Source organism: Strigops habroptila, chromosome 2, assembly GCF_004027225.2.
Source record: "Strigops habroptila isolate Jane chromosome 2, bStrHab1.2.pri, whole genome shotgun sequence".
Classification (NCBI taxonomy): domain Eukaryota; kingdom Metazoa; phylum Chordata; class Aves; order Psittaciformes; family Psittacidae; genus Strigops; species Strigops habroptila.
This window is the reverse complement of record NC_044278.2, coordinates 116,380,128-116,404,898: the sequence shown is the minus strand read 5'-3', so window position 1 is coordinate 116,404,898 and position 24,771 is coordinate 116,380,128. Positions and strand designations below refer to the sequence as shown.

Below are 24,771 nucleotides of genomic sequence, written 5' to 3'. Positions count from 1 at the left end.
GTACAACTGTATTTTCCAAGGTTTTGTTAAAAGACACATTAGGGAAGTATTTTGGTCCAGATAATGTGCAAGTAAGAAGCAAATCATGGCTTTGCAGAGCTGGGAGGTGGGGTAGATGGACAAGAAAGGAAAGGAAAAGAATGGGAGAAGAAGACCATTACAACTTTATCCCTTTTAACAGAAAATGACAAAATTCTTCACTCATTTTCCGGATGAAGGGAAGAAATTGACAGTTTGCCCTTTATAGGAAGCTTTTAAAATGACATATTTAATAAACAAAGTGACCTTAGAAATCCAGAAAGGAAGAGTCGCATTCTCTGTCTTTGCTGAGGTGGAGGAAGAAGCTGGGAGAGCCTGCCAGGGTTAATGAAGATCAAACAAGTCATTCCACCCAACAAGATTGTTGTGTAGAAATCACATTAAACCACATGGGCTTTTCTGTCACACGGTGAGCTGGTCAAGGCAATGGATGCTTGCTTATTTATTTCTTTATTTATTCAATTTACAAGAGGCTCTGGTCAGCATACTCCCTTAGGGCACATATAATAAAAACAGTACATCAATTAAATAGCGATGTTTACAGCATTGACAGAGTGCCTAACAAAGGACTTTGGATTACTTCAGGCCTGTCCCTTTGGAGAATACTCAGCTTGTAGCTCTCATGCATCTGTAAAATTTGGAGGAGAAAAAGGCTGCATGAATACGTGGGTGTACCTTGAAGCACAGCTGAAGGACAACAGGAGCTTCAGTTGTTGTCTTATAGCTGTAAGGAAAGTGAATTCTCCAGTTTGGAGCCCTACGTGAGATAAACCTGAAATTTTTAGAGCTATTTATGTACCTACAATCACAAGTAGTCACTAGTGGGTGTTCACACTTGCCCTGTTTTTTAGTTTTATTTTCAAACTTGTTCAGCCTACAAGTGAAAATCCCACGAGGTACCAGACTGCATCTCTCTGACTTTAAAAATATGGGCCTTGGTAGACTACTGCTACAGCATTAGCAAGTCAGGAGAGAGGCAGCCTCTGAGGTCTCTTTTATAGCTGTTTGGTTAAGCACACTTAGAGGTAAAGGTGTTATGTTTATTAAGGCTCTGCTGTGTAACAAGAATATGCCCTGAGGGTAATAAAGAGTAAACCAAACAAACCTCACATACCACTCTGCTAACATCAGCTCCCAGCCATGCAGCATGTCCCATGTGGCCCATGTCCCTGTTTCCTACTTGTGTTGCCTATTTGCTCCACTTTGTGAGGCCAACGCAGAGTTAGGCCATGAAAGGCCTAACTCTTTATGGCCAGTGGCCATGAAAGGATAAATGCCACTCTCAGAACAACTGTCCTATTTCCCCAGTGGCAGTTTTTGTAGTGTGGTGGTGGATCCAGCCAGGGTGACCCATCCTGTAGTCCTTCAGTTTATGCAGACTAAGTGGTCTGTGTACAGGAAAAGTTTTATTTTCTTTCTCAAACCCCAACTCTCTGCCAACAGGTCAACAGATCCACAGGAATACATGAGGAGGCCACAGGGAAGAGGACTGTCTAGATGCATAAAAGAGGAAGCAGAGAGGCAAAACCTAATTAAACCTGACTCTAGACTCTTCTCCTTATATATCTTGAGACACAAAAGCCAGCATTATCCTAAAGGCTTAGTGATTTGGGGTGCCTTCTTTTCAGGATTTCCAGCTTGAAGTATCCCTAGGGTTGGCTTTCAAAACCAGCCATGCACTCGTAGTTACAAGCAGAGTTACAGATGCTCTGCGGTTGCAAAGTCAGTCAGACTTACAGATGTTCTGCACCTACAAAATCAGACCAAAAGCCTTTTGGCTCAGGCACCCTAAAATCATGGGCTACTTCTTCACAAGGTTATGTTAACCTGGCTCAGTTTCTGCACCTGTAAAACTGGAGGGATGATGTTTAACTGCCTAGCTCAAAGGGGCTTTGCAGAGATCAATTAGCTAATGCCTATAAAGTGCTCTGCACATATCCGGCACAACCGCTGTCGTGGCATAGCACTACCTTTCCTCACCATGCTCAGTAGGAGCACTGTTGCTTTAAAAGGGAGCTTGTCCAAGCTCTCCTCCTCCACTGGATCTAAGATGGATGCTCCTGCTGCAGCACAGCCTGTAAGCAGACTTTGCCTAGCCTGCTTTTTTTGTTTTCCCTGGAAGCCTGCTCCAGACAAGTCAGCTGCACAGCAGACTGAGCAGAAGCAGGAGGGCAGCTCTCCCCAGGTAAGCTAACCACCACCACCAAGGTGCTCATCCGCACACCTGGACGGGGCAGCACCAAGGATGCTGATGAATTATGGTCCTCTCCAGCCGTCTCTCCAGCTGACTCACAACAGCTCTCAGCCAGGCAAGAGTCAAACAGCCCTCAGCCTTTGTTCTCTTATACTTCTTTCCTGGCTGACCGGTGCTAATTTAGGAGGACATAATAACAGGCGAACAGGGAGACGCCTGTTCCCACAACCCAAACTGATCTCGTGCACATTACTTTGCATTAGCATCACCTCCTGAACAACATGGGAGCTGCTTGCGGTACAACGGTCCTGAGGCTGTGATGGGGCCCAGGAGGAGGCTTTCCACCCTATGGTGTGGAGGTGGTCTTCAGTCACCAGAGAGAGCCAGGAGATTAGCTCAGAAGGGTTCTGCAGACTTTCTTAGGCCTGCAGCCACTGGGAGCAGTTTAAGCTGTATTGGCTCCTTTTGCTCAGAAATGCATAGATTTTCCACTAAGCTCCTATTTTTTGTGGCATTAAAAATGTCATCTTTAGAGGGCTGCAAGCTGCACACTCCAATCACTCTTCAAAGTTTAGCTTGATTTCATCTTATTATTCCCATGGACACTTTGGAGAAGACATTCGCTCTGTATAATGTTCCTTTTACGAAGGTCTTTCCTTCCCCCTCGGGTGGTGGAGCATTGGAGGTAGCATTGGAGGCAGGAGATGTTCTTGATCCACACAGAGCTGGAAGGTGCTTTTCCTTAATGACCTCAATTTACAGGTCTGTTTCACCTCGGCCAACAGTAACAGACCCTGCTAGTACTTCCACAGCCCTGGGGACAGAGAGCGCTTGTGCAGTCACAGCAGGCTGGAAAATTCCTGTCCCGACCTTTAAAGCTATTTTTTCTCTTAGAAAGAGAAGAAGTGCTGTAAAGAGCCAGTGGTCAGTACTCATGGGAAAGGAGCAGGACTGGACCATTGTCATCAGCCCTGTGGTGAACACATTGCAGTGGAGGGTTGAGCGAGGACCGCAAGCATTGAGGGAATGTTTATGCCATGAGAGCGCCTACTCCAGAAGCTCCCATAAATGAGAGGATTGATAGGATTACTAGGAAACCCAGGAGTAAAATCTCCATCTCTTTTTTGTGACCTGCAGACTTTTCAGTCTCTCTTTTAAAGCTGCGATGATGGGCATCAGCCTGTGGAGGCAGAGACAAGCTGTTGTCTGTGCCGCAATATTAAAAACACAAAAGCAACACCCTCCCATCTTTCACTGGATAACCTTTTATTTTCCCACTGTGAAAAACTGATCAGGCTACAAAGCAAGACACGCAGGAATAGTTGAGAGGAGAGGAGAAAAAGCCAGAGCCATTTTTCTCCAGTGGCCCCTTACCATTATTAGCAGCTCAGTTGGTGACATCTCTGTGCGGTTTGCAGTCGAGGACAGTCCCCTCTCCTAAAAGAAAAAGATAAGCATTGATGGTTTTCCCTTGTTGAAAATGGCTGTTTCCCAGATGTGGGATGGATGCATTTAACCAAGGGATCTGCAGTCTCTGTTCCCCAAATTACACTGTCAAGTTCACGTAAGGGGATCCTGTGTGCCTACTGTGTGGAGGGCCAATGTCCAGGACCTCTCCTGGGTATTCTGTGGTTAGAAAAGCCAGCAAACAGAGCCGAAGCAGATGTTGTAATACAGATGTTTCTGCTATAGGTTTGTTGGAAAATTTGCTGTAGGATTTAGCTGTGGCCACAGTTGCATCTGCTTTCTGCTAATATTGGAGTGAATGAAGGAATGAAGTTTAGGGTTTGGGTTTTCCTTGGGGTTTTGGTTGTTTGGGGTTTTTTGTTTGGTTTGCTTTTTTTATGGATTGAGAATTTCGTAGCTGTAATGCCGTTAAATGCTAAAAGCTGTGAGAATAGTGGCATTTGCCAGATACGAACACAGAGTTTCCTGTTAAAAAAATCTGAGGAAAATCAGTGACAATCTTCCTAACTGCTGAGAGCTGCTGGAAAATACTCATTTTATTGGGAACTTGGGAAAATGGATACATCTATATAGAGAGAAATTAGGAAAAAAAAAATCAAACATCAAGTTAATCAGGCCTTACTTCTCCATATATAAGGGAACATTTCTGAGTGAAAGAAAATCCATACAGAGGAAACCAAAGGTGTTCTTTAGCTTCTAGCACACATGGCAACAGCCTGCGTTCACCTCTGACACGAAATGTGTGTCTGATTAGCACCTAGCCAGGGTGCCTATACCCTTAGCCATAGTAAATCTTAAGCATAATAATATGGAGCAAGTAATGTAAGACTTTGCAAAATAGTATTTTGTTTTAGGCTCGGTCCATCTATTTATTTATTTATTTTTGTATGCCTGTAATGATAGCTTTGTTTAATGACTTTTTGCAATCAAGATATCAGACTTTCTTGCAAAAAGCTAGTAATGTTGTGAAAAATTTGTCTCTCCAAAATGCCAGAAAGCCCAACCTTCTCGTGAGTTGTGATGCATCATCAGTTTTATTTTTACTTCTGCTGTCATCAAGTACTTTTCCTTTAGACCTATAATTCCACTCTAAATAGTAGTACCATATGACACAAGAAGTGAAGGCTGGTTTTCAGTGTTTCCTCTCTGGAGCTGCCAGCAGCAGTCTTAACTTCTGAGTACTAGAGATGATTCTATAGGCACTGGCTTTGCAATAAAAGCAAATTAATGTCAGGCCTTTATGACACACTTTCAGGAAATAGTCAAGATGGTAATAATAATAGTAATAACAACAACAATAATAATAATGATGATTGGGGTTTTTTTACTTGATTTTTTATTTGATTTTAATTATGTGATTTCTTCTTTCTCTTAACTTTTACTTAGATCATTACAGCATTACAGGACTCTTAAAAGAGTCCTTATTTTCCTTCAACCAGGTATAGTCCCTATTGACTTCCCACCTATATAGGCCATTAGTGATCACCAAAATTTGAATTCCATATGATCCAAAGACAATGAGGTCTAAGCACTGCATGTATCTTAGTAACCAGATACACATTTCTTGAAAGCAGACTTCCCCTTTGAAACTCTTTTGGGGGTAACTGTGTGCTCCAACTAGCCGAAAAGAATTGCTTCCAAGTACTTTTTATTGAAGTCCATACCCTGGAGTTTCTTGGAGGAATGGCACTTGTAAAGTTCAACCTAAATAAATGGCCTGAAAGCAAGAGCATGAGATATAAATGTGAACTGTTGCATGTAGGAAGGGATATCCAATTACACCAATTGTAATACCAAATGTGTATTGATTAGGCAGGCAACAGAGAAGGATGGGGTTGAGCAGAAATGAATCCCAGAGTGAGTCTCAGTGGAAAATGCAAGCCTATTGCAAAGCTAATGTAAAAAAGCTTGGGCTATATTTAGAGAATTACCGTAAGCAAGAGATGGAAGGAATTATTCTGCTGGGTAAAGTCACAATTTGGATGCACACTTTGAGAGAAATGTAGAGATTTCAGAGGAAAAGACCAAAGACATTTAGGATTTTATATTGTATAAGCTATAGCGAAGTTTGAAAGAATTAAGTAGAACAAGTTGAGATAAACAATGACTGTCTTCAAATATATAAAAGCTGTGGTTATAGCAACGACTGAGATCGATTAGGCTACAATTTTTCATTATGGAAAAGATACCAGCTGGAGAGGATACAGCATCAGTTTGTAAAACCGTAAGTGTCATGGAGAGGATGAATAGGAGTTGACTGTTCCTTATTTCTTCCATTGCAGCATTTTGAAACAGCTGATAAAGATACAAGGAGCAAGATTCAAAATAAATAGAAGAGAGATTCATAGAATCATAGAATGTTTTGGGTCAGAAGGGACCTTAAAGCTTATCTAGTTCCAATGCCTTGCCATGGGGAGGGGCATCTTCCACTAGACCAGGTTGCTCCAAGCCTACAAGCCCTGTCCAACCTGGCCTTGAACACTTCCAGGGATGAGGCAGTCACTATTTCTGCAGGCAACCTGTGCCAGGGTCTCGCCACCCTCATAGTAAAGAATTTCTTCCTAAAATCTAATTGAAATCTCCACTCTTTCAACTAATAGCCATTCCCCCTTGTCCTGTCCCTACAGACCCTAGTAAAAAGCCCCTCTCCAGCTTTCTTGTTGGCCCCTATAGGCACTGGAAGCTGCTCGAAGATCTCCCTGGAGCCTTCTCTTCCCCAGGCTGAACAACTCCAACTCTCACAGCCTGTCTGCAAGGCCTGAGTAACTGCTCAACAAAGGATGTTACGGAAGTAGCAATTTACATGGATTCAAGGGGAGACTGGAAAATTGCTGGAAAATTACTACCAATTATTGTGCTTCCTACTGGGAAAGTCCCACTTGCACACAGCAGGAAGAACATGCTGCAGAGTTGGTGACCATGTGTAAGACTGTGGCCAGGCTTATGCCTCTATTTAAGGCTTACGGTAAATACGTGTATGGTGCAATAACTTCAGTGCATATGGACATAACTGAGTTTGGTAGTTTAGTGCTGGCAAGCATGTAGTAACGCAAAATTCAGTGTAGGCTAACTCCTCTTCTGCCCCAGCAGTCTGGGTAGATACTGAAGGTCTTAATCCTTGGTGAGCTCTAATGTGTGGTAGCTCAACTGATCATTTCAAGCTCATTTAGGTTCAGGTGTATTACACTACGATCACTTACACAAATTGGTAGGTCTACATAATGACATTAAAGTAGGGCATATATATTCTGAATGTGCTGTGTGCGTGTTTTCACTCTGTGTCAGCAGGACCAGGCCTTTATTTCTGTTTAATTTGTCACAGAAAAAAGTTCTAGCACAAGATATAAATAGGAATCTTCAGAAAAGCATGGCTGTTTTGTAGGTATTGAGGACTGGCAATATTGTGCTTGGTTTTTTTCCTTCAAGCTGATATTCAATTCAAGTAATTTTGCCCCCGTCTCTCACTTTTATTTTAAATTCATACCTGGCTAAAGAAGTTACTGTAAAGAATTATATGCAGTTGGTGGCTTTGTAAATGAATTTAACAGAGCAAAATTATTTTCTTAAATAATTCAGACAGTTTTCCACTAGTTAAAAATATAAAACTATGCTGGTAATGTGGCACTTTAAAATGTGTAAACACTGATGAACGTGAGTACTTTTTGTTAGACTATTCCTATTAACTTAAAAAGCACTGTTTATATGAGTGTGTACTTAGAGATATGGGCATTTAATTAGAAGGCATTATCTCCATCTTCAGGTGGAGAAATTGAGTCATATAATGCTTTCCAAGCTGCTTACCACATCTGAATTCCTGATGCACAGGAGTTTTTCACAGCATCCGAGCTCTCCTCTGCCTATCTATATGCTTCCATGCCTGATATAAAGGTGCTCGAGGAGAACTTTCTGTCTCCATGAGTTGTCTATGTCCTTGTCAGCTCTAGGTGAAGCAAAGCACCTCTCCACCAACATGGTCTGCTGTTGGCAGGAGCCAACTGACAACTCATCCTTGTCTATATACAGAGGTCTGGGAAAGCCAAATCATCTGCCATAAGCCACCGTGTGAGATGCAGCAGCTGTTGCTCATGACGGTAGAAGAGGTGGGTCCCAGCAGTCGCAATGGTATCTCACAGAAGTAACAAACCTGTCTCTCACAGATGTCCATGGGGCTCTCTGTCCCACCTCCACCCCAGTGGCCATATTCAACTTCTTCCTATAGCAGGACTGGCCCAGATATAGTCTAGGCCTTGAACCTTTGGACACAAAAAAGTCACCTTATCCCCATTTCAAAGAGCAGGGATGAAAATTCAATCTCATATTACCCCTTAGTGCAGGTTCAAACGTAACTTTGTATGAGATATGGATAGATCACAAAACAGTAGCTTCTTCATTGATACAGATGACATCCAGTGATGTAAGGTCTTTCCTGGGTGGCCTCCAATGATGTGTGCTCACAGCCCAGAAGGCCAATTGCATCCTGGGCTGCCTAAAAAGAAGCATGACCAGCAGGTTGAGGGAGAGGATTCTCCTCCTCTGCTCTGGTGAGACCTCTCCTGGAGTACTGCCTCCAGCTCTGGAGTCCTCAGCACAGGAAAGACATTGATCTGTTGGAACAAGTCCAGAGGAGGGCCACAAAAGTGACCAGAGGGCTGGAGCACATCTTTTGTGAGGAAAGGCTGAGAGACTTGGGGTTGTTCAGCCTGGAGAAGAGAAGGCTTCAGAAGACATTGCAGCCTTTCAGTACTTAAAGGGGGCTTGTAAGAAAGATGGGGACAAACTTTTTAGCAGGGCCTGATGCAATAGCACAAGGGCTAATGACTGTAAACTAAAAGAGGGGAGACTCAGATTAGATATTAGGAAGACATTTTTTGTGATGACGGTGGTGAGGTGCTGGCACAGGGTGCCCAGAGAAGCTGTGGCTGCCCCATCTCTGGTAGTGTTCAAGGCCAGGTTGGACGGGGCTTGGAGCAACCTGCTGTAGTGGAAGGTGTCCCTGCTCATTTCATGGGGGTTGCATTAGGTGGCTTTTAAAGGTCCCTTCCAACCAGAAGTATATGATTCTAAACTGTTCCAAAGGCAGGTGGATTTTCATGTAAACTAAACCCAGGCTTTTTATACTTACCCATAGACCAATATCAGCAAAATAAAGGCTTGCCACCTCCCATTCTATTCCCAAAATGACCAGCTCACCTAAAGTGTAGACATAGCTGAGGTCCTTGAAATGCCCTCAGTAGAGTCCCTCCAAATGACAGGACAGCTGTGAAAACTTTGGTTTTGACTAGAGGTTTGAGTCTCTTTTGTTCTTACGGAACATGTGACACAGTTGTGTGCAGTCATTTCTATTTTGATGGGGATCTTTCAAGTTTGTTTTATATTTATATTCTCTGGGTCCTTTTGTACATGCTGCCTGTGGTGCAACAAGCTTTTTCCCATTTTCTTTCATCTGATTCTTTGAGAAGACAACTTCTCTTTAATCACTGTCAGAGACAGGTTTGGTTTTTAGGAGGCTTGATTAGTGTATAGTGAATTCAGAGAAGAGAAACAGAGAAAGTAATTTTGAACTCTAACAAAAGATTAGAAGAAAGTTAACAATGCATATAGCTTGGCCAAGGGGCTATAGATCATCTTGATCTTCTGGTATCTAATGGATGTGGTAAGGAGCTAGAAGAATTTTTAATGGTATAGCAATGGAACAGAAAATTGGGCAGTGAAAATAGGGAAGGGGAAACACACAAATCTATACTATGGCACCTAAGAAATTAAAACAAAAAAGGAAAATAAAAAAGGAACAATTAAATATTGTAATTTTTTACAAAAAGATATTTTTAATTAAATATTGTAATATAGTCAAGGGTGAATATCTAAAAATTCTTTGTGACACTCCAGGTCTTTACTTTTATTTTTACCTATATTGGTCTTCTTGATTCTCACATGATATGTCAGGTGCAGCACTAAGGATTGCTATTTGAACTAGCTCCAATACCGGAAGAGGTGTATACACATTAGGTGAGGAAGTTCTATGTAAACATGACCAAAATACTTTCAGAAATAGTTGTTCCAAGTTGATTCATCTATTTCCATGTTATGGTGCAATGTGAAAGACATTGCAGAGAACCTGCAATGCTAGGTGAAGGCAACTGCCAGAGAGCTCAACTGCCAGAGAGCTGGAGGAATTTTACCAGCTGAACGGACCAAATGGAAATGACAAACGGAGCAATGGTTCCTGTTCTTCCAAAATCCATCAGGTGAAGGAGAGAGTAACTTTTACAAACACCAAACTCAGACAGTAGCAGGTGACTTTTATTTGCTGGTGGGGTTGTTTTACTCGAAATTTCTGACAATAAGTACACTGCAATTTGCTGGGAGTGCCCCTTTTTGCTAACAGCAGAAGACGTGCACTTCATTGTGGCAGCACAGTGGTCTGGATCAGCGCACTCAAGTCCAAAGAAAATTGCAGGGCTTACAAAACTCAGCAGATCTGTGGACTCTGTTTTTCGCACTGTAACACCACAATATATGTTCTTTTGTGTATGCCATCATACAGAGCGAAAAATGGACATAGATTTTCCAAGAACCCTTGCTCCTACAGTATGGCTGTGATTTAAGAGCCTTTCCTGGCAATTAGCAGTCTACTTCTGTGTCTGTGATGAGTGCTATTGGGAAAAAAATGAAGATAGAGTAGGATCTCTGAGCAAATGTTTTCTTATGGCAGTTTTCTATATGTGGTTGTCACTTAATTGAAGTAAATGTCTTGGACAATTGTGATATGAGTTATTCCAATCTGTACTTGGAATGAATCTTCCTTTTCTGATCTTTTCCCAAATGACTGTGTGTCAAGTAACTGTTTTTCACTTGAAAGCAACAATTAGTGTGAAGGGATATATTTTGTGCCTTGTGCAATACTCAAGTGATTGGTGTTTGATGCACCTTAACACTGAAATGAAATCATGAGTGAAACCAAATTCTGGTTGAAAATCTGCAATAGTGTCAGAGACCAGGAAAGAAATGGGAATGTTAATGAACAGATATGTCCTCCCTTTTGAGAGCACGAGCCAGCTGAATGCAGTCAGATCCAAAAGATCCAAGAAGCTAAGTGGCTAGTATTCCTTCCCTTTTTTGAAATCTAAATTTGAAATTAAAGGCAGGTTATTTTAAGTAGGCCATGTGAATATTAATTGGAAATAACATTTGTGTGATTGAGACCAGTTTTAAATCAGGACATCAGGTTTAAAACATTGGAAAGCGAATATGTGATGTATTCTTATATTGGAAATACTAATTATTAGGACAGATTGAGAGTGTTACTGATCACTTAGATGTCTAAGATGGGTGGATATTTGAACTTCTAAACCAGTTAAGTAGCACAGTATTCTGGCATTATGTAGTAGTGTCTTCTAAAAATATTGTCATGCCACCCCCCTCCCAAATTAACACTTCTAAGGCCAGTGATGTAGTGTGCTCACACCTTAAGGTAGCACTGTGATTCATGTTTTAATGATAGTGGCTGCTGGCTGTAACTATGGAATGTATTGTCATGGAAACTACACTTTTCTATATTTACACCAGTGCTGGTTATGCGAGAGACAGTACTTGAAAGAAAATCTGGATAATATATAGCTTAATAATGAGACAGGCAAGCTAGGAATAAACAGATCAAAGATACAGCAATGTTATGGCTGCTGTTTGTCACCATGGTACATTTCTAAACAGGCTCAGTCACTGTTTCAGATGATATCTATCACAGCAAGTCAGAAACAAATGCTGCTGCCATGTCACTTTGGACTAACAGGTTGGACAAACTTAGATTATTGATGGCATCGTGTAGTGAACTCCCATGACATGTAATGCGCATGTCCAGCCTGTTAGGAGAAGAAGTATGAGCTGAGTGAATTGAGGACACTGGGTTCTAAAAGCCTGTTATTTGCAAGAAATAAATCTTCAGAAATGAAACTGGGTTGCAACTCTAAATGTGGAGCAGTTCTATCTGTCACTTCAATCTAGAAACTACTGAGTTTGGGCTCTTGTGAACTCAAAAATAAACTCTTGTGAGTTCAAAAATACAGAGTAAGAAACAATAGTCAGAAAATATTATACCAAGTTGGAATTTAGCTACAAACAAAATAATGGGTAAAAAGGAAGTTATGGCATGGTGCAAAAGAAAGAGTAGGATCAAAGCTGTTTAAGGAAATGGTTCTTTTATGGTTTTGAACTTTGCAAAGCGAGGGTAAGTTATACTGAAGAAATTTTACTTAAAATTTAGATAAATACATATATGCAATGCACATGCACATATAAATATTTGTATAGATATAAAATATTATATAAATATTATTATAAATATAAAATAGATGAGGTTTCCTACATTAGGGTCTGTAGTCTCAGGTGGATCTGTATGATTCACCCTTTTTGCTGCTTGACCTGGCTGCATACAGAGACTTCCATTTGCCATTTTCTCCATTCTGTTGTGTAACAAATTCCTAGTTCGGGTTTATTACAGAAAATTGTTTCAGTTGTGCCTTAAGAACTCACTCACGATTGCCAGGGAGACAAGCTGCTCTCATTTCTTTAGAAAGAGTTTCTAATTTGATAGGCAGAGCTTGGTGAGTTGCAAAAAAGCAGGGTCAAGTCACTGTGAAACAACTGCTGGGTTTACCTTGCTGTCAGCTGTGAAAGTGTTGAAGACATCACTTTCTATGTCGTAGCCTTTTCATTTTGTATTTGTGTGCCTGCCATGACCGAGCCTAAAACTGGAGGATATATTCATCCAACTTTTGATATAAATAATCCTCTTAAAAAGCACAGCTAGCGGTTTGCTCATCCAAATGCTTTATTATGCATTTTCAGCTGGTGTTGCTTTAACTGAAGGAGCAGCGACAGCTGTAACTGAATCCAAACCAGCATTATGCTCCCAAACTTCTTTAATTATTGCATTTCTGGAATACAGCAAGCTGTTTGCAGGTTGTAGGGTTATAGTACTGGCTGGAGTCATTAGATACATTGGTTCCAAAGCAGAGTTTAAAGAGGGTTGAGATTTAAGCTTCAAGCTGTGCATTTTCCGTGTAACTTTATATCTTTATTCAGTGTCTCCTGCAATCCTTCAACCTGTCTATTTGTAAATTTGTGCCTGGAGAAAGCTCCCATGTGGCAAGCCAGGATTGGATAAATGTTACTTGTATTTCTCTGATTGCAAACTCCCAGCATCTGGGATTTTCAGCGTTGAGTACAGGTTTTTTTCATGCTGAGATTCATCTTTTTGGGGAAAGCAAAGGTCACCGCTTCTCCGGAGTTGCGACTGATTTGATTCTTTTTCTCGGGGAGGCGCTGGGAAGGGAATCCTTACTGGAATGCATATTGATAAAGGCTGAGGATTCTGGCTTCTTAGATAAGTAATTCTTTTTTTTTTTTTCCCCTCTTCTCTCCCCACAATGACTATGTATTGCAGCAACTCACTGGCTTTTTACCAAATCAGGAGCTGCAGTATTTTTCTTCCGATGGAATAATTTCAGCCCACTTCAGCTAGCATGACAATCTTATGTGATTGTTATGAGTAGGCGTTTACATCCTTTTACATGCTAATACTGCCACACCTGCTAGTCCCCCTCATTTCCCTCTCTCTCTCTCTCTTTTTTTTTTTTCCCCTTTTTTTTCCCCCTGATGTGAAAACTAATTTCCCAGAGGAAGGGAAATCCTGAGATTCGTGATCAATGCTGCATCGCTGATTCATCAACAAAGAAGGGGATGGCTGAATGGGACACAGGTAGAGATTCAAGCAGGCTGCTTCTGACCAGCAAGAGAAAAGCTAGCTGTTGAGCAGCATATGTTGCCACTCCATGTGCTGTATTAGCTACTTGTTTTTAGCCTTCAGTAGGCTGCCACTACTGCAGCACTAAAGGAATGTGCCCTATTGTTAGAAATCCTGACTGCTTTACACCAATGATTTGCCACTGCAAAGTTGCATGCACCAACAACACTTTATCGTTGATGTTTGGATGCAAGGTAGGATGTGGTTAATGTATTTAAATGCATGCTGTAACTCCTTTGAATATCTGTGCTATTTAATTTCATGTCTGACTAGAGATTTCAGTGCAAATTGCGATACGTTGCCTATAAATAAGGGCTTACAGCCGATCCGTTTTTAATGTTAAGAAGAAAAAATCAGAAGTAAAGCTTCCTTATTTCCCAGGGTTGTATGAGTATAGAAATACATAGGAGAATCTAACGGATTATGAAGTATTTGTTTTAGAGTTGATTGCATACTTAGCTAACGGTGCTAAGATTACTAAACCACTACTCTGCCATTTGCCCGACTTTATTGATTTTGATGTGTGTTCTGTTATTACAAAAACACAAACCAGCCAGATTGAATGTGTTTTTTCAATTTATATTGCTGACATGGCTTTTAACCATAAGAGCAATACTAAAGTATACAGCCCAGCACATGTCTGTAAGAAATATGTAAAGTAAGCTCCTGAACTCATTTTTAAGTCCACAGGAGTATCTTTAAATAAGTGTTTTCTTTAAGGAACTGGACAATCATTTAATTTCTCTTTTAAATTTAAATCAAAAGGTGGCGCAGTTAGCCAGAGAAGTTTCTTTTCTGGCTGTGTAATGCAATCCCACCCCTATTTTTTAACAAAGGTGTTGGATTGGATTGTATTTTTACCCATATGCATCCTGACTTGACATTAGATTATAACCAGCCTTGTTTGTTATTTCTGTTATTTTACTGAAATAATTGAAAAGTGATGGCATGTTTTTAAAACTTATTTCTTTGGGTAAACAAGTTTGGTTATTGTATCACTGGCTAAATCATGCTGATTTTACTGGGGGAGGGGTGAGTGTACAGATTTTGTCCCATCTTTTTCTTGCTACCTTTAAATACTGAGTGATATTAAAACTGTTCTTCTATGTATAAATAGAGTAGGAAACGTAGTTGCATAAAAAATGGCAGCGATAGTAATTCTTTTTAAATCATCTGTGTAATTTTTTAATCCTTAAAAATGGCTAAACTACAAAAATCAAATTTTAGTTGTACAGTCCACAAACTAGGGAACACAGTGCAATTTTCTGAGTTCCTATGTGACAGAGTAGCCTAAATAAAATGAAGTAACTTTAGGAAATAGGTTATAGATGGCCCAATGCTCCCTAAATATAGTTCAGCTACAGGTTAATGACAGATCATCTACTGCTTCGTATAATATATTTAAACTCAAACTAGGTTACAGTCAAACATTTACATATTATTTGTCTACCTTCTGCTTTTCCTCAAACTGCAGCCTGCCTCCATCTCTGGTGGATTGAGACTTTCTTGAACTAAAGTTTCTTGTTTCCTCACTTCCATTATAAATAGGCAAAAATACGTTCTATTAGCGAAAGGGTTATAATTTAATTGCTGTGTCACGATGGCACTAGTGATATAAATAGCATCAGGATTTTAACAGTTTAAGAGCTTTTTAATTTGCATCTTTTTCATAAGAACAATTTTAATTTTTTTTTGTTTGTTTGTTTTAACTTTAAAAACTTAACCTTTCTTGTTTTCCAGTGTTAAATTCTAATTACTAAAAGTGAATTGTTAGTCAGGAGAAATAAAATGCAAGCCACCCCTTCTACAAAGGTAGGCCAGTGGCCTAGGGACTAGTATCCAATTTGTATTCGTGCCTGTAAGCATGATTTTCAAAGGACATCCTTTGATGCACTTAAGTTCTTTCATGATTTTTCAGATCCTGTTAGGAAGGAGCAAGAGAATAAAAATCAAAAATTTCCAACTTCTTTTTCCTCCTCTTTAGTGCTTCAGGCTCATTAAGCTACTCACAGTCAACGTTTTATCTTCTTGTGGTGGTCTATGAACTACTTCTCAAATGAAAAGTGGATGTGTGGGATAGTGATCATTCTCAGAAAGATGAGAAGGAGAATGAGCAAACTGAGTTTCTTGGATTGGTTCAACACATGTTGGATTAGTACCCTTTGATACCACCATCAAGCATACATGAGATATTCTGTACACATACCAGTGCATCACCCCACTTCAAATAACTTTTTCTCATTTCCATTGTTTCTGCAGACCATATCTAAATAAATTACTTTTTGCTCTGGACACGTAGAGTTATATTTCTAGATTTATGGGTGCAGATCCATTGTTAACAAGCAAAGAACTTTGAATAAGAAGTAAGGATATTTCTTGTTAGGAAATCTTTTAGTTACGTGGCATGAAATCACGTATCTAAGCATGCTCATAATATTATGACTTCTACGATCACGTGGTTCTTGAACTTGGGAAGGAGAGTAGTATACTGGAATGACACTTTATATTCTGAGTGGCAGAGGAAATATAGCTAGTGAAATAGACTACAAAGGAATTCAAAGTTCAGGCAAATATCTCCAAGTGATAAAATGACCAGGTCAGGTTATTAACTAGTTTCTTTTGAAAGGAAAGTGTAAGTTACAGGATTGCAGTATTGCTCACACTCCTTATTTACAGCTTTTACTTTTAATTTTATGCCAGATATAGTCTTCTTTTCCGACGGGCACAGAAGTGAGTAAGAGAAATACACCACATCAGAACCATTACACTCATTTTTATCTGTTCCCAATGCTGTATTTTTTCAGTCTGCTCACTCCTAACAGGTGGTGCCAGGGAGTTAATCTGGGGGGGCAGGAAGAGGGTGTGTATGTCTTACTACACCATATGTTGCAAAGAAGGCAGTGGAGGAGTCTTAACTGTGCCTGCGGGAAGCTTTCCTTTTCAACTTGATTTCCTGGACTTTGATAGTTAACCTTGTCCTGGACTTTTACTTTCAATAGTGTCCAGTTTTATGATCCTTGACCTTGAAATCACAAAGAATTCGGAGCAATTTAATTTGAAATGCAGGGTAATGTCCATCTGAAGTGGCACTACTGCAACTTACTTCATATTTAAACATTTCTCCCATTTCTGGTAGGGAAGTACCAGTGTTTCCATCGCAGCGGTACTGAGCTGAAGCAGAGAGGGAATAAGCAGGTTTTAAAATAGGACCCTCAGGTGCCATGAGGTGTTTTGCAGAACTGTCTTGTTCATAATCTTGCAGGGCTGAGACTTGAATGTATGTCCCCTGAGTCCTAGAGTCGCTCCACAGCTACTGGACAGATTTGTGTCTGTGGATTAAAGGATGTCTTGTGTGTAAGATAGACCTGCGTTCACAGATCTCCATTGAGAGGAGCGCCAAGGCATATATTAGATTCTCACTGAAGATGATGAGACTTAAATGCATGCTTAAATGTCAGTATGTGCTTACTCACTTTGCTGAATTGGGTGCTGTAATAGTTTGTTCAGTGTTGCAGAAGAGTTATCTCCTGACTCTTAATATCCTGCTCATTTTGCTTTTATTCGGAGTTCCAGGAAGGGATTTCAGGTTGACTGAGACATTTGTTAAATTACATTTCAGCCACCATTCTGACACTCACATGGAAGTGTGTTTCTGCCTTATCTCCTTTACCTCTAGATGTTGAAAATAGATATTGAAGAGATTCCATTGAAAGATGAGTAACTTCCCTGATTTTTGACCTTGACTAAGTATTGTGATAAATCCTACTTTCTTTCTGAATTAGGTTTATTTTTATGTCTGTCCTAGTACAATTTAAAAATAATTTTTAAAAAGGGGTAATATATACCTCTCTCTCTTCACTGCCTCCTTTCTTTCTTCCTAGCACATTTAGCATAACCAGTCCTCCAGCACAACAGCTGATTTTGGTGTGGTTTTCCTGCTATTTTTCTGTTTTAGCTGAAATAGCAAAATAATGACCTATTCCACTATCCAAGGTGAGCATAGGAGTAAAACCCCTTATTTCTTCAGCGGCGAAAACTTCTATGTTTTGAAAAACTTGTGATAGAGAAGGTTTTATTATTAAAACAAATATTAGAGGGTATTACTGAATGTCTTGGCATTCATATTTATTACTTTTATCATGACCAGACTACTAGAAAACTACTAGTTTTCTGTACTGGCATTAGACTCTTGAACAAACTGTGGTATGTCACTTAGTTCTTAATTGAAAATAGTCTCTATATTGTCATAGTCTAGATCTGGTAATTGTAAGAAACAGCAATTTGAGATGAGATGAAAGTACTTCTCCCACTAGGTATGATACACAGTATACCATGCTCAAAGAAAGACTTGCATGCTTTAGCTTCTTGATGCATCTCCATGAAGTCAAGTGGGATTTTGCATTCCATGGGACAGTCTGAGGTGGTTTCTGGATGTAGCTATATGGAATATTCATTCAAATGATAAATGAGCTTTTGAAACTAATATCCCAGCTCTACCCATGTGTCCTGCTTTGTTTTGCATTACAGAGTAGGCTTGGAGTGTGAAAACAGGATGCCTTTTTGATGAAATTAAGCAGAAAGAAGAACTCCAGGAACACACCAAATACTCTGTAAAATCTTGCTGTTATTCAGTTTATAAAAATAGGTTAACACTATTTCAAAGTAAAACACAAAATATGTAATGTTATGGCTGAGTTCTTACCAGCTCTTCTTCCTGCTGCTTGCTGATGTGGACATAACCTCTGACTCCAGTGACATATTTCAAGTCTGATTTTTGGGGCACCAGAACTGGACAGATGTAAAAATTCATGGTCATCCTGACTTCTGTGATCCATGTATAGAAACCAACATATTGTATAGGGTTTGAGAACGCCCTGGAAGAGTTCACTGCTTATTCATAGACAATCAGCAGAGTAAGTCAGCTGGAACATTACTGCCACTTGCTATGCATAACATTTGACGGTGGCACTGAGAAGACTACTTCCACATATTATTTTTGTTGGGCCACTGTGGTGTTAAAATAAAAATGCTCAGCAATAGAAGGAACTGCAGAAGAGATGGAGGATTGCCACTGGCAAGTGGCTCTGAGTATGATTGGTTGTGTCACAGAGGATTACTATACACATTAGTGTATCGTGCTCAAGGAAGGGACAGGTTTTCTTCTCTCTCTGGCATAGCATCTATGCAAACTACCATGGAGTGTAAGCCAAAGCAAATTCAGCTTGCCATATCTTTTCTTTCTGTTAGGCGTTGCTGAGCCCCCTACACTTTGAAACTCTTGGCTTAAGTACAAGTTCAATCCCTCCCCACCAGTTATCAGTGTGTATGGGAAAAGATGAACTATACGTTGTACTCAAAGGCCACCAGACTGAATTTTTCTGAGGCCATAGGAGTAAGTTATAAGGCTGTGGGGCCCTGCCAGGATCTCCTCCCAGTATTGAAAAGTTAATAAAGCAGATCCTACTCTTTAGAAGTTCTTGTTCCATTGAGGAGCATTGCACTGGTGAAATAGTCTGGTCTCAAGGCGAATAGACTACAAGGTTGTAAATGATGCTGAGTTTACTATTTTTCGGAGTGGGTGTTACAGAAATCAGCATTACAGGAGGCACAAGGCTGGCAGAAGCCTAAGGAGAAGTAGGAGGCAGCAGGGGGAAGATCCATCTGGGGCAAGTGGAGGAAAGACACGAGGAAGGTTGATGCAGAGATAGCAGCTTGGCGGTACGATGAGAAGGCAGTGGCCTGGGCAAGGATTCTGAGGAAGCAAGAAGAAGAGAAAGCAACGCTGGTGAGGTCTGGCTAGATACAAGATGGAAAAACAAATTGTTAGGTCCTCTGAATGAATCCTCTGAAATGCTGGGACCATCCTCTCAGTCTGGAAGGAGTTGAGCCACTAGTAAGGGAATGCGAACAGGCGTTGCCATTTCAGTCTTGGAGTGAGCTCACTCACTAGCTATCATTCACTAGCACTGGCCAGCGCCTGGTGGGGGTGATGCCCAGGCATTTTCTAAAAGCACCAAGATCAAATGTTAAAAATACTTCTGCTTGTGTGAGAATACCACATCACATTTTTTTGCCACTGTCCTGCCCACAAGCACCCTGTACGCTGTGAAGAAGATGGCTGGCTGGTAGGAGATTCCCTGAGAAACCACTCCTTAACAAATGTGCAGTCAGTTTAAATTAGAAAAACAATGCTAAAAGTGGCTTTTAAAATGAAGTTTTGTTTTTTTAAAAGTGTATGCACTGAAAGAAACTTCTGTTATAGGTGGGATCTTCCATCCCTACATCATTTTGAATTACTGGCCTTTTCTCCATATTTTGCCAGAAAATCTGTTTCTAGCTGGCATCAGGGGCTGGACACTGGACTGGATGGCCCACAATGTTTGCTGTGCACGTTTCTGTCATCACAACAAGACTGTTCACTAATAGCACAGCAATGGCGCCTGATGTTCATCACTCTAGATTACTTAAAATTCAGCTGACGCTAAAGGATGCTATGTATACCCTTTGCATTGTACCTTTGTACATATAGCTATGGTGGGAAAAGGGTTTGGGTTTTTTTTTAAGCTAGTAATAAAGCAGAGTTGATTGTCATGGTTCACAAGCACTGAGTTAGAAATACGACAATAAAGTGTACCTATGGAAAAAGTATGGGCAGGAGACATATAGGGATTACTGAATATTTTGAAGTAGAAGTTCAGAGTTTGCTCAGGCACTCAATTTTTAAATTATACTTCTGCTTTAAATTATACATAATAATTACATAAAATGAGATACTTTCAAATAGAAATGTATAAATACCGGAATGACTTGATGCATGGTTACATGAGCTGATTGATTTTTAAACTAATTACTGACTAAGAGAAGGCAATATATAGACTTTCATCATAACTGTATAAGGTGTCATAGAAAAGAATGGTGATAAATGGTGTTATATAAATATATTTAAGTGATAATAGCAATAAAACTGAAAACTGTCACTGAACAGCTCTCCTGATCTTTGAAAAGTAGCTTTTATTTTAGCAGTGTAGCTACCAGAAATATTCTCATTAAGAAAATACAGATATTTATTACTTGCACTTTTCTGACTATATTTCCTTCAGCTCTAAGCATTGAAAATAGTATTAATAATCATTAAAGACAGGATTCTTCAAGAGAGCCTAACTGAGGGTGGTGCTGAATGCAATGGAAACCTGAATGGGAAGAAAGATTACTGATGGGGATTCCTCTGACTCCCTGTGGGAGTTAATCATCTATAATCCCAGGAGAGACAGTACAGAGTGATCTGATGAAGTATTAAGGCAGTTTGGGCTATATTTTTGATTTGCTTGGCCATGGAGTGTATTGAGAGTATCATTATGAATCTGTAAGGTAAAAACAGCCCTCTTCACCCAGCTTCAATGAGGATTTGCACACCTTAATGCTCAAATATCCTTGCCATGTGGTACATGGCCAGAAAACAGGCTTTCTGTAAAAATGTCATACTCTTAGTGAAACCGAGAATTTTTGTTTTCCAGTTTTCCCTCGAACTGACATTTCAGAAACCCTGATTCTGAGAATCCTTACACATCGTATTGGGGAGATTTCCTTCAGGAGATGCTCAGAGCTGCTCAGTGTAATTAAATGGAATATGCCCAATATGAATTTTCAGAAAGATGTAAGCTGATGTCAGCACTGTAGTGCACACAATGAATCACCTGCAGGCTCTGTAGCTATGGCAGGTGTGGTACAGAGCCCATGTCAACAGGTAGCTGCCTACAGATGACGATGTAGACACATAGATTTCTTTGCAAGATGTGAGCTCATCCTCTGTGGAAAAAACCTGTAATTACAGACTTGGGGCCAGTTGCAAAACTTTTAGTATATACCTATATTGCGAAGTAAGAGAGGGATAATGAGTATACTCAACTACTCTACTCCTGATACTCCATATTGCAAAATTGTTAGTTTTGTTCTTTGACTGTATTTTGGGCGCTCCCAGGCTCTTTAAAGACAATTTATATGGATGGCTTGAAGGACTGTTCACTCCATGGATTTTCCAAGAGGGAGTATGGATGAGGCTGCATCAAGGAAGATTACTTGCAGCCTACAGCCAATCCTCTTGGTTATATCTTCAAACACCTTCAACCTCTGCCCCTTGCCTTCGCATGTTATTTGAAAGCCTGCAACACATCTCCCAGTTTCATTCAGGCTGAACAGCCCCAATTTTCTTTGCCTGTCAAAGAAATGAATGTATGAATGCAAAGAAAAGGGTGTATTGAGAATACTAGGTGTAGTGTAAAGGTCTCAGTCATGATTCAACAGCTAGGAGCTTGAAAAATCTAACCAATAGGGCAGAAGCCATAATAGCTCTGTCAGGTTTGGTTCTTCTGGACCTACCACCACCACACCTGTGACAGTCCAACTGGAATATACCCAGGTATATTGTGTTAGAGCTCTAAGCCCAAATCTGTAAGAAACTTGCCTTGAACTCAACAAAAGGCAAGAGACCCTGTGCCTAACATACAGGAGTACTCCACCCTCAAATGCTTCCCACCAGCTTAGCCTTATCCCCTTACACTTTATTAATTATAGATTTTTCAAGTAAGAGAGAAGTTTAAATTCAATGAATTAAAAGTTAGCATACATGTAAGGGCATTTAAATTAGTAATGCCTGCTTTTCTACCACCTTGTATATAGCTTATAACAACCGACTGATAAAGTATGTTAGTCCTGGCACACTATTTCTGAGGTATTGTCAGCTGGCAGTGAGATGCCTTAAAATTTTTATGTGTCCCAGCGATATCCCAGTCTGTATTAAACATAGTTCCATAACAGGATAATCACCTCCATAAAACATTGAGAAAACAGTCACTGCCAGAGAGGGGTCTGTGGCCTCAATTTAGGACAGGGAACACGAACTCCTGATCTCTGTTCCTGGCACTTACAGACTTCCTTTTGTGGCCTGGGGCAAATTGTGCCTTGTGTCTCTCTCTAGAAAATCAAGCCGGTAATATCTGAGAATGAGTAGCTATTGCATGCATGCAGCACTGAAATGAAATTACATGAGCAGTGTAAGTACAATGCAGCACTGATTTTAAGGACCAACATAAAGCCATGGGAAGGCTATGATAAGGGAAGGTATAAGTGAAAATTGAATGATGTCAGTGAAAATCGAAGCATTTCCTCCTCCTTTTTTGCTGGCCAGCCCTCTCCCCAAGGTATTCTTTTCAGGTATACCTTGAAATGCTATTGTTCATCCTTTTTTAAAGTTCTTCCTCCAGGTCTGAGCTTTCGCACCCCACTTTTTTGCCCATAGCAAATTGTTATGTTTGAAATGCAAGTCTCTGGAGAAGGGAGTTTGTTAAGAAAGTGCTGACAGTCTCTTATCTCCACCCATCCAAGTAGTGCTACTATCATCTAATTTATTATATAAAATTGCTGTAGGGGAGAAGCGCTTTCCAGAGCTCTGGTTATTTAAGTTTTTATTTTGCAAAGATTGTTTAAAAATAGTCATAGGATGATGATACATGAGGCAGGAAGTGGACAAGCAGATGACCTTAAACCTGTTGCAAGGAGGCAAATCAGCAACTGCATCACACAGATTTTTGTTCAGGAATTCTGCTGAGGCTGCTCTCAAGGAGTGATATTCAGTCCAGTTCAGAGGGCCATATGGCACTCCTAAACGACACAGTAAATCCTAGATTCTACAGTCTACAATGAGTTAAGCAAAGTTCTGTAGAGTCCCATCAAATCCAGGACACAACAATCTGCAGAGCTGTGACTGGAGGTATTTTCAATATTGTCAGTAAGATTTACACTTTTCCTACTCATTCCACTCCCTGTGTTAGTGTTTGCACTTGGATTTCCAGTCCTCGGCTTGGGTAAGGTAATAAATTAGCTGTGTAGGAACTAAACACTTGACGGCATCAGAAAGCATACTACATTTTTGCACTGGCAAAATTAACACTGAGAACTAATATTCCATACACAGTAGTTTGGGCTATAAAATAACCAGGACAGTATGTTTTCATAAGACAAAGTTTGGTGATATATTTTGAAACATGTATTCCTTCCCAGAACAATTAAGAAAACTCAGAGGAGAGCAGAGGAGGGAGAAGAAGATGACCTAGAAAATGCACTTGTGGATCTAATTTTGTGTGTACGTGTGTACAGGGGCAGAGTAGTCGACATCATCTACCCAGACTTGTGCAAAGCGTTCGACACTGTCCCGCATGACATCCTGGTCTCTAAATTGGAGAGACATCAATTTGATAGATGGACCACTCAGTGGATAAAGAACTGGCTGGATGGCTGCACGCAAAGAGTTGTGGTAAATGGCTCGATGTCCAGTTGGAAAATAGTAACAAGTGGTGTCCCTCAGGGATCGGTGTTGGGACCGGTCCTGTTCAACATCTTTGTTGGCGACATGGACAGAGGGATTGAGTGCGCACTCAGCAAGTTTGCCGATGACACCAAGCTGTGTGGTTCGGTTGATACGCTGGAGGGAAGGGGTGCCATCCAGAGGGACCTTGGCACACTTGTGAGGTGGGCCAATGCCAACCTTATGAAGTTTAACCAAGCCAAGTGCGAGGTCCTACACCTGGGTCAGGGCAATGCCAGGCACAGCTACAGGTTGGGCAGAGAGAGATTCAGAGCAGCCCTGCAGAGAAGGACTTGGGGCTGTTGGTTGACAAGAAGCTTAACATGAGCCAGCAGTGAGCGCTCACAGCCCAGAAAGCCAACCGTATCCTGGGCTGCATCAAAAGAAGCATGACCAGCAGGTCAAATCTTGCCCCTCTACTCTACTCTCATGAGACCTCACTTAGAGTATTGTGTACAGTTCTGGTGTCCTCCACATAAAAAGGACATGGAGCTGTTGGAGCAAGTCCAGAGGAGGGCCACGAGGATGATAAGAGGGCTGGAGCACCTCCCGTATGAAGACAGGCTGAGAGAGTTGGGGCTGTTCAGCCTGGAGAAGAGAAGGCTGTGTGGAGACCCCATAGCAACCTTCCAGTATCTGAAGGGGGCCTATAAGGATGCTGGGGAGGGACTCTTCCTTAGGGACTGTAGTGGTAGGACAAGGAGTAATGGCTTCAAACTTAAACAAGGGAAGTTTAGATTGGATATAAGGAAGAAGTTCTTTACAGTGAGGGTGGTGAGGCACTGGAATGGGTTGCCCAGGGAGGTTGTGAATGCTCCATCCCTGACAGTGTTCAAGGCCAGGTTGGACAGAGCCTTGGGCGACATGATTTAGTGCAAGGTGTCCCTGCCCATGGCAGGGGTGTTGGAA

At 40.7% G+C, this 24,771-nt stretch overlaps 1 protein-coding gene across 27 annotated transcripts in view; it reads left to right on the top strand.

Moving 5' to 3' along the window:
• DLG2 (discs large MAGUK scaffold protein 2) overlaps positions 1-24,771 on the top strand; it is a 997,741-nt gene that overhangs the window by 353,747 nt on the left and 619,223 nt on the right. Inside the window, exons 1-2 of one of the 27 annotated variants that reach the window (XM_030474448.1) lie at positions 12,890-13,086; positions 13,376-13,696. The exons of 21 other annotated variants lie outside the window; for them this stretch is intronic. In XM_030474448.1, coding sequence (XP_030330308.1) covers positions 13,595-13,696 — 102 coding nt within the window. In that variant the 5' untranslated portion in view covers positions 12,890-13,086; positions 13,376-13,594. Of the gene's footprint in view, positions 1-12,889; positions 13,697-24,771 lie in introns of those variants that run through there. 5 more of the 27 variants (XM_030474442.2, XM_030474502.2, XM_030474525.2 and 2 more) reach the window with 5 other exon arrangements.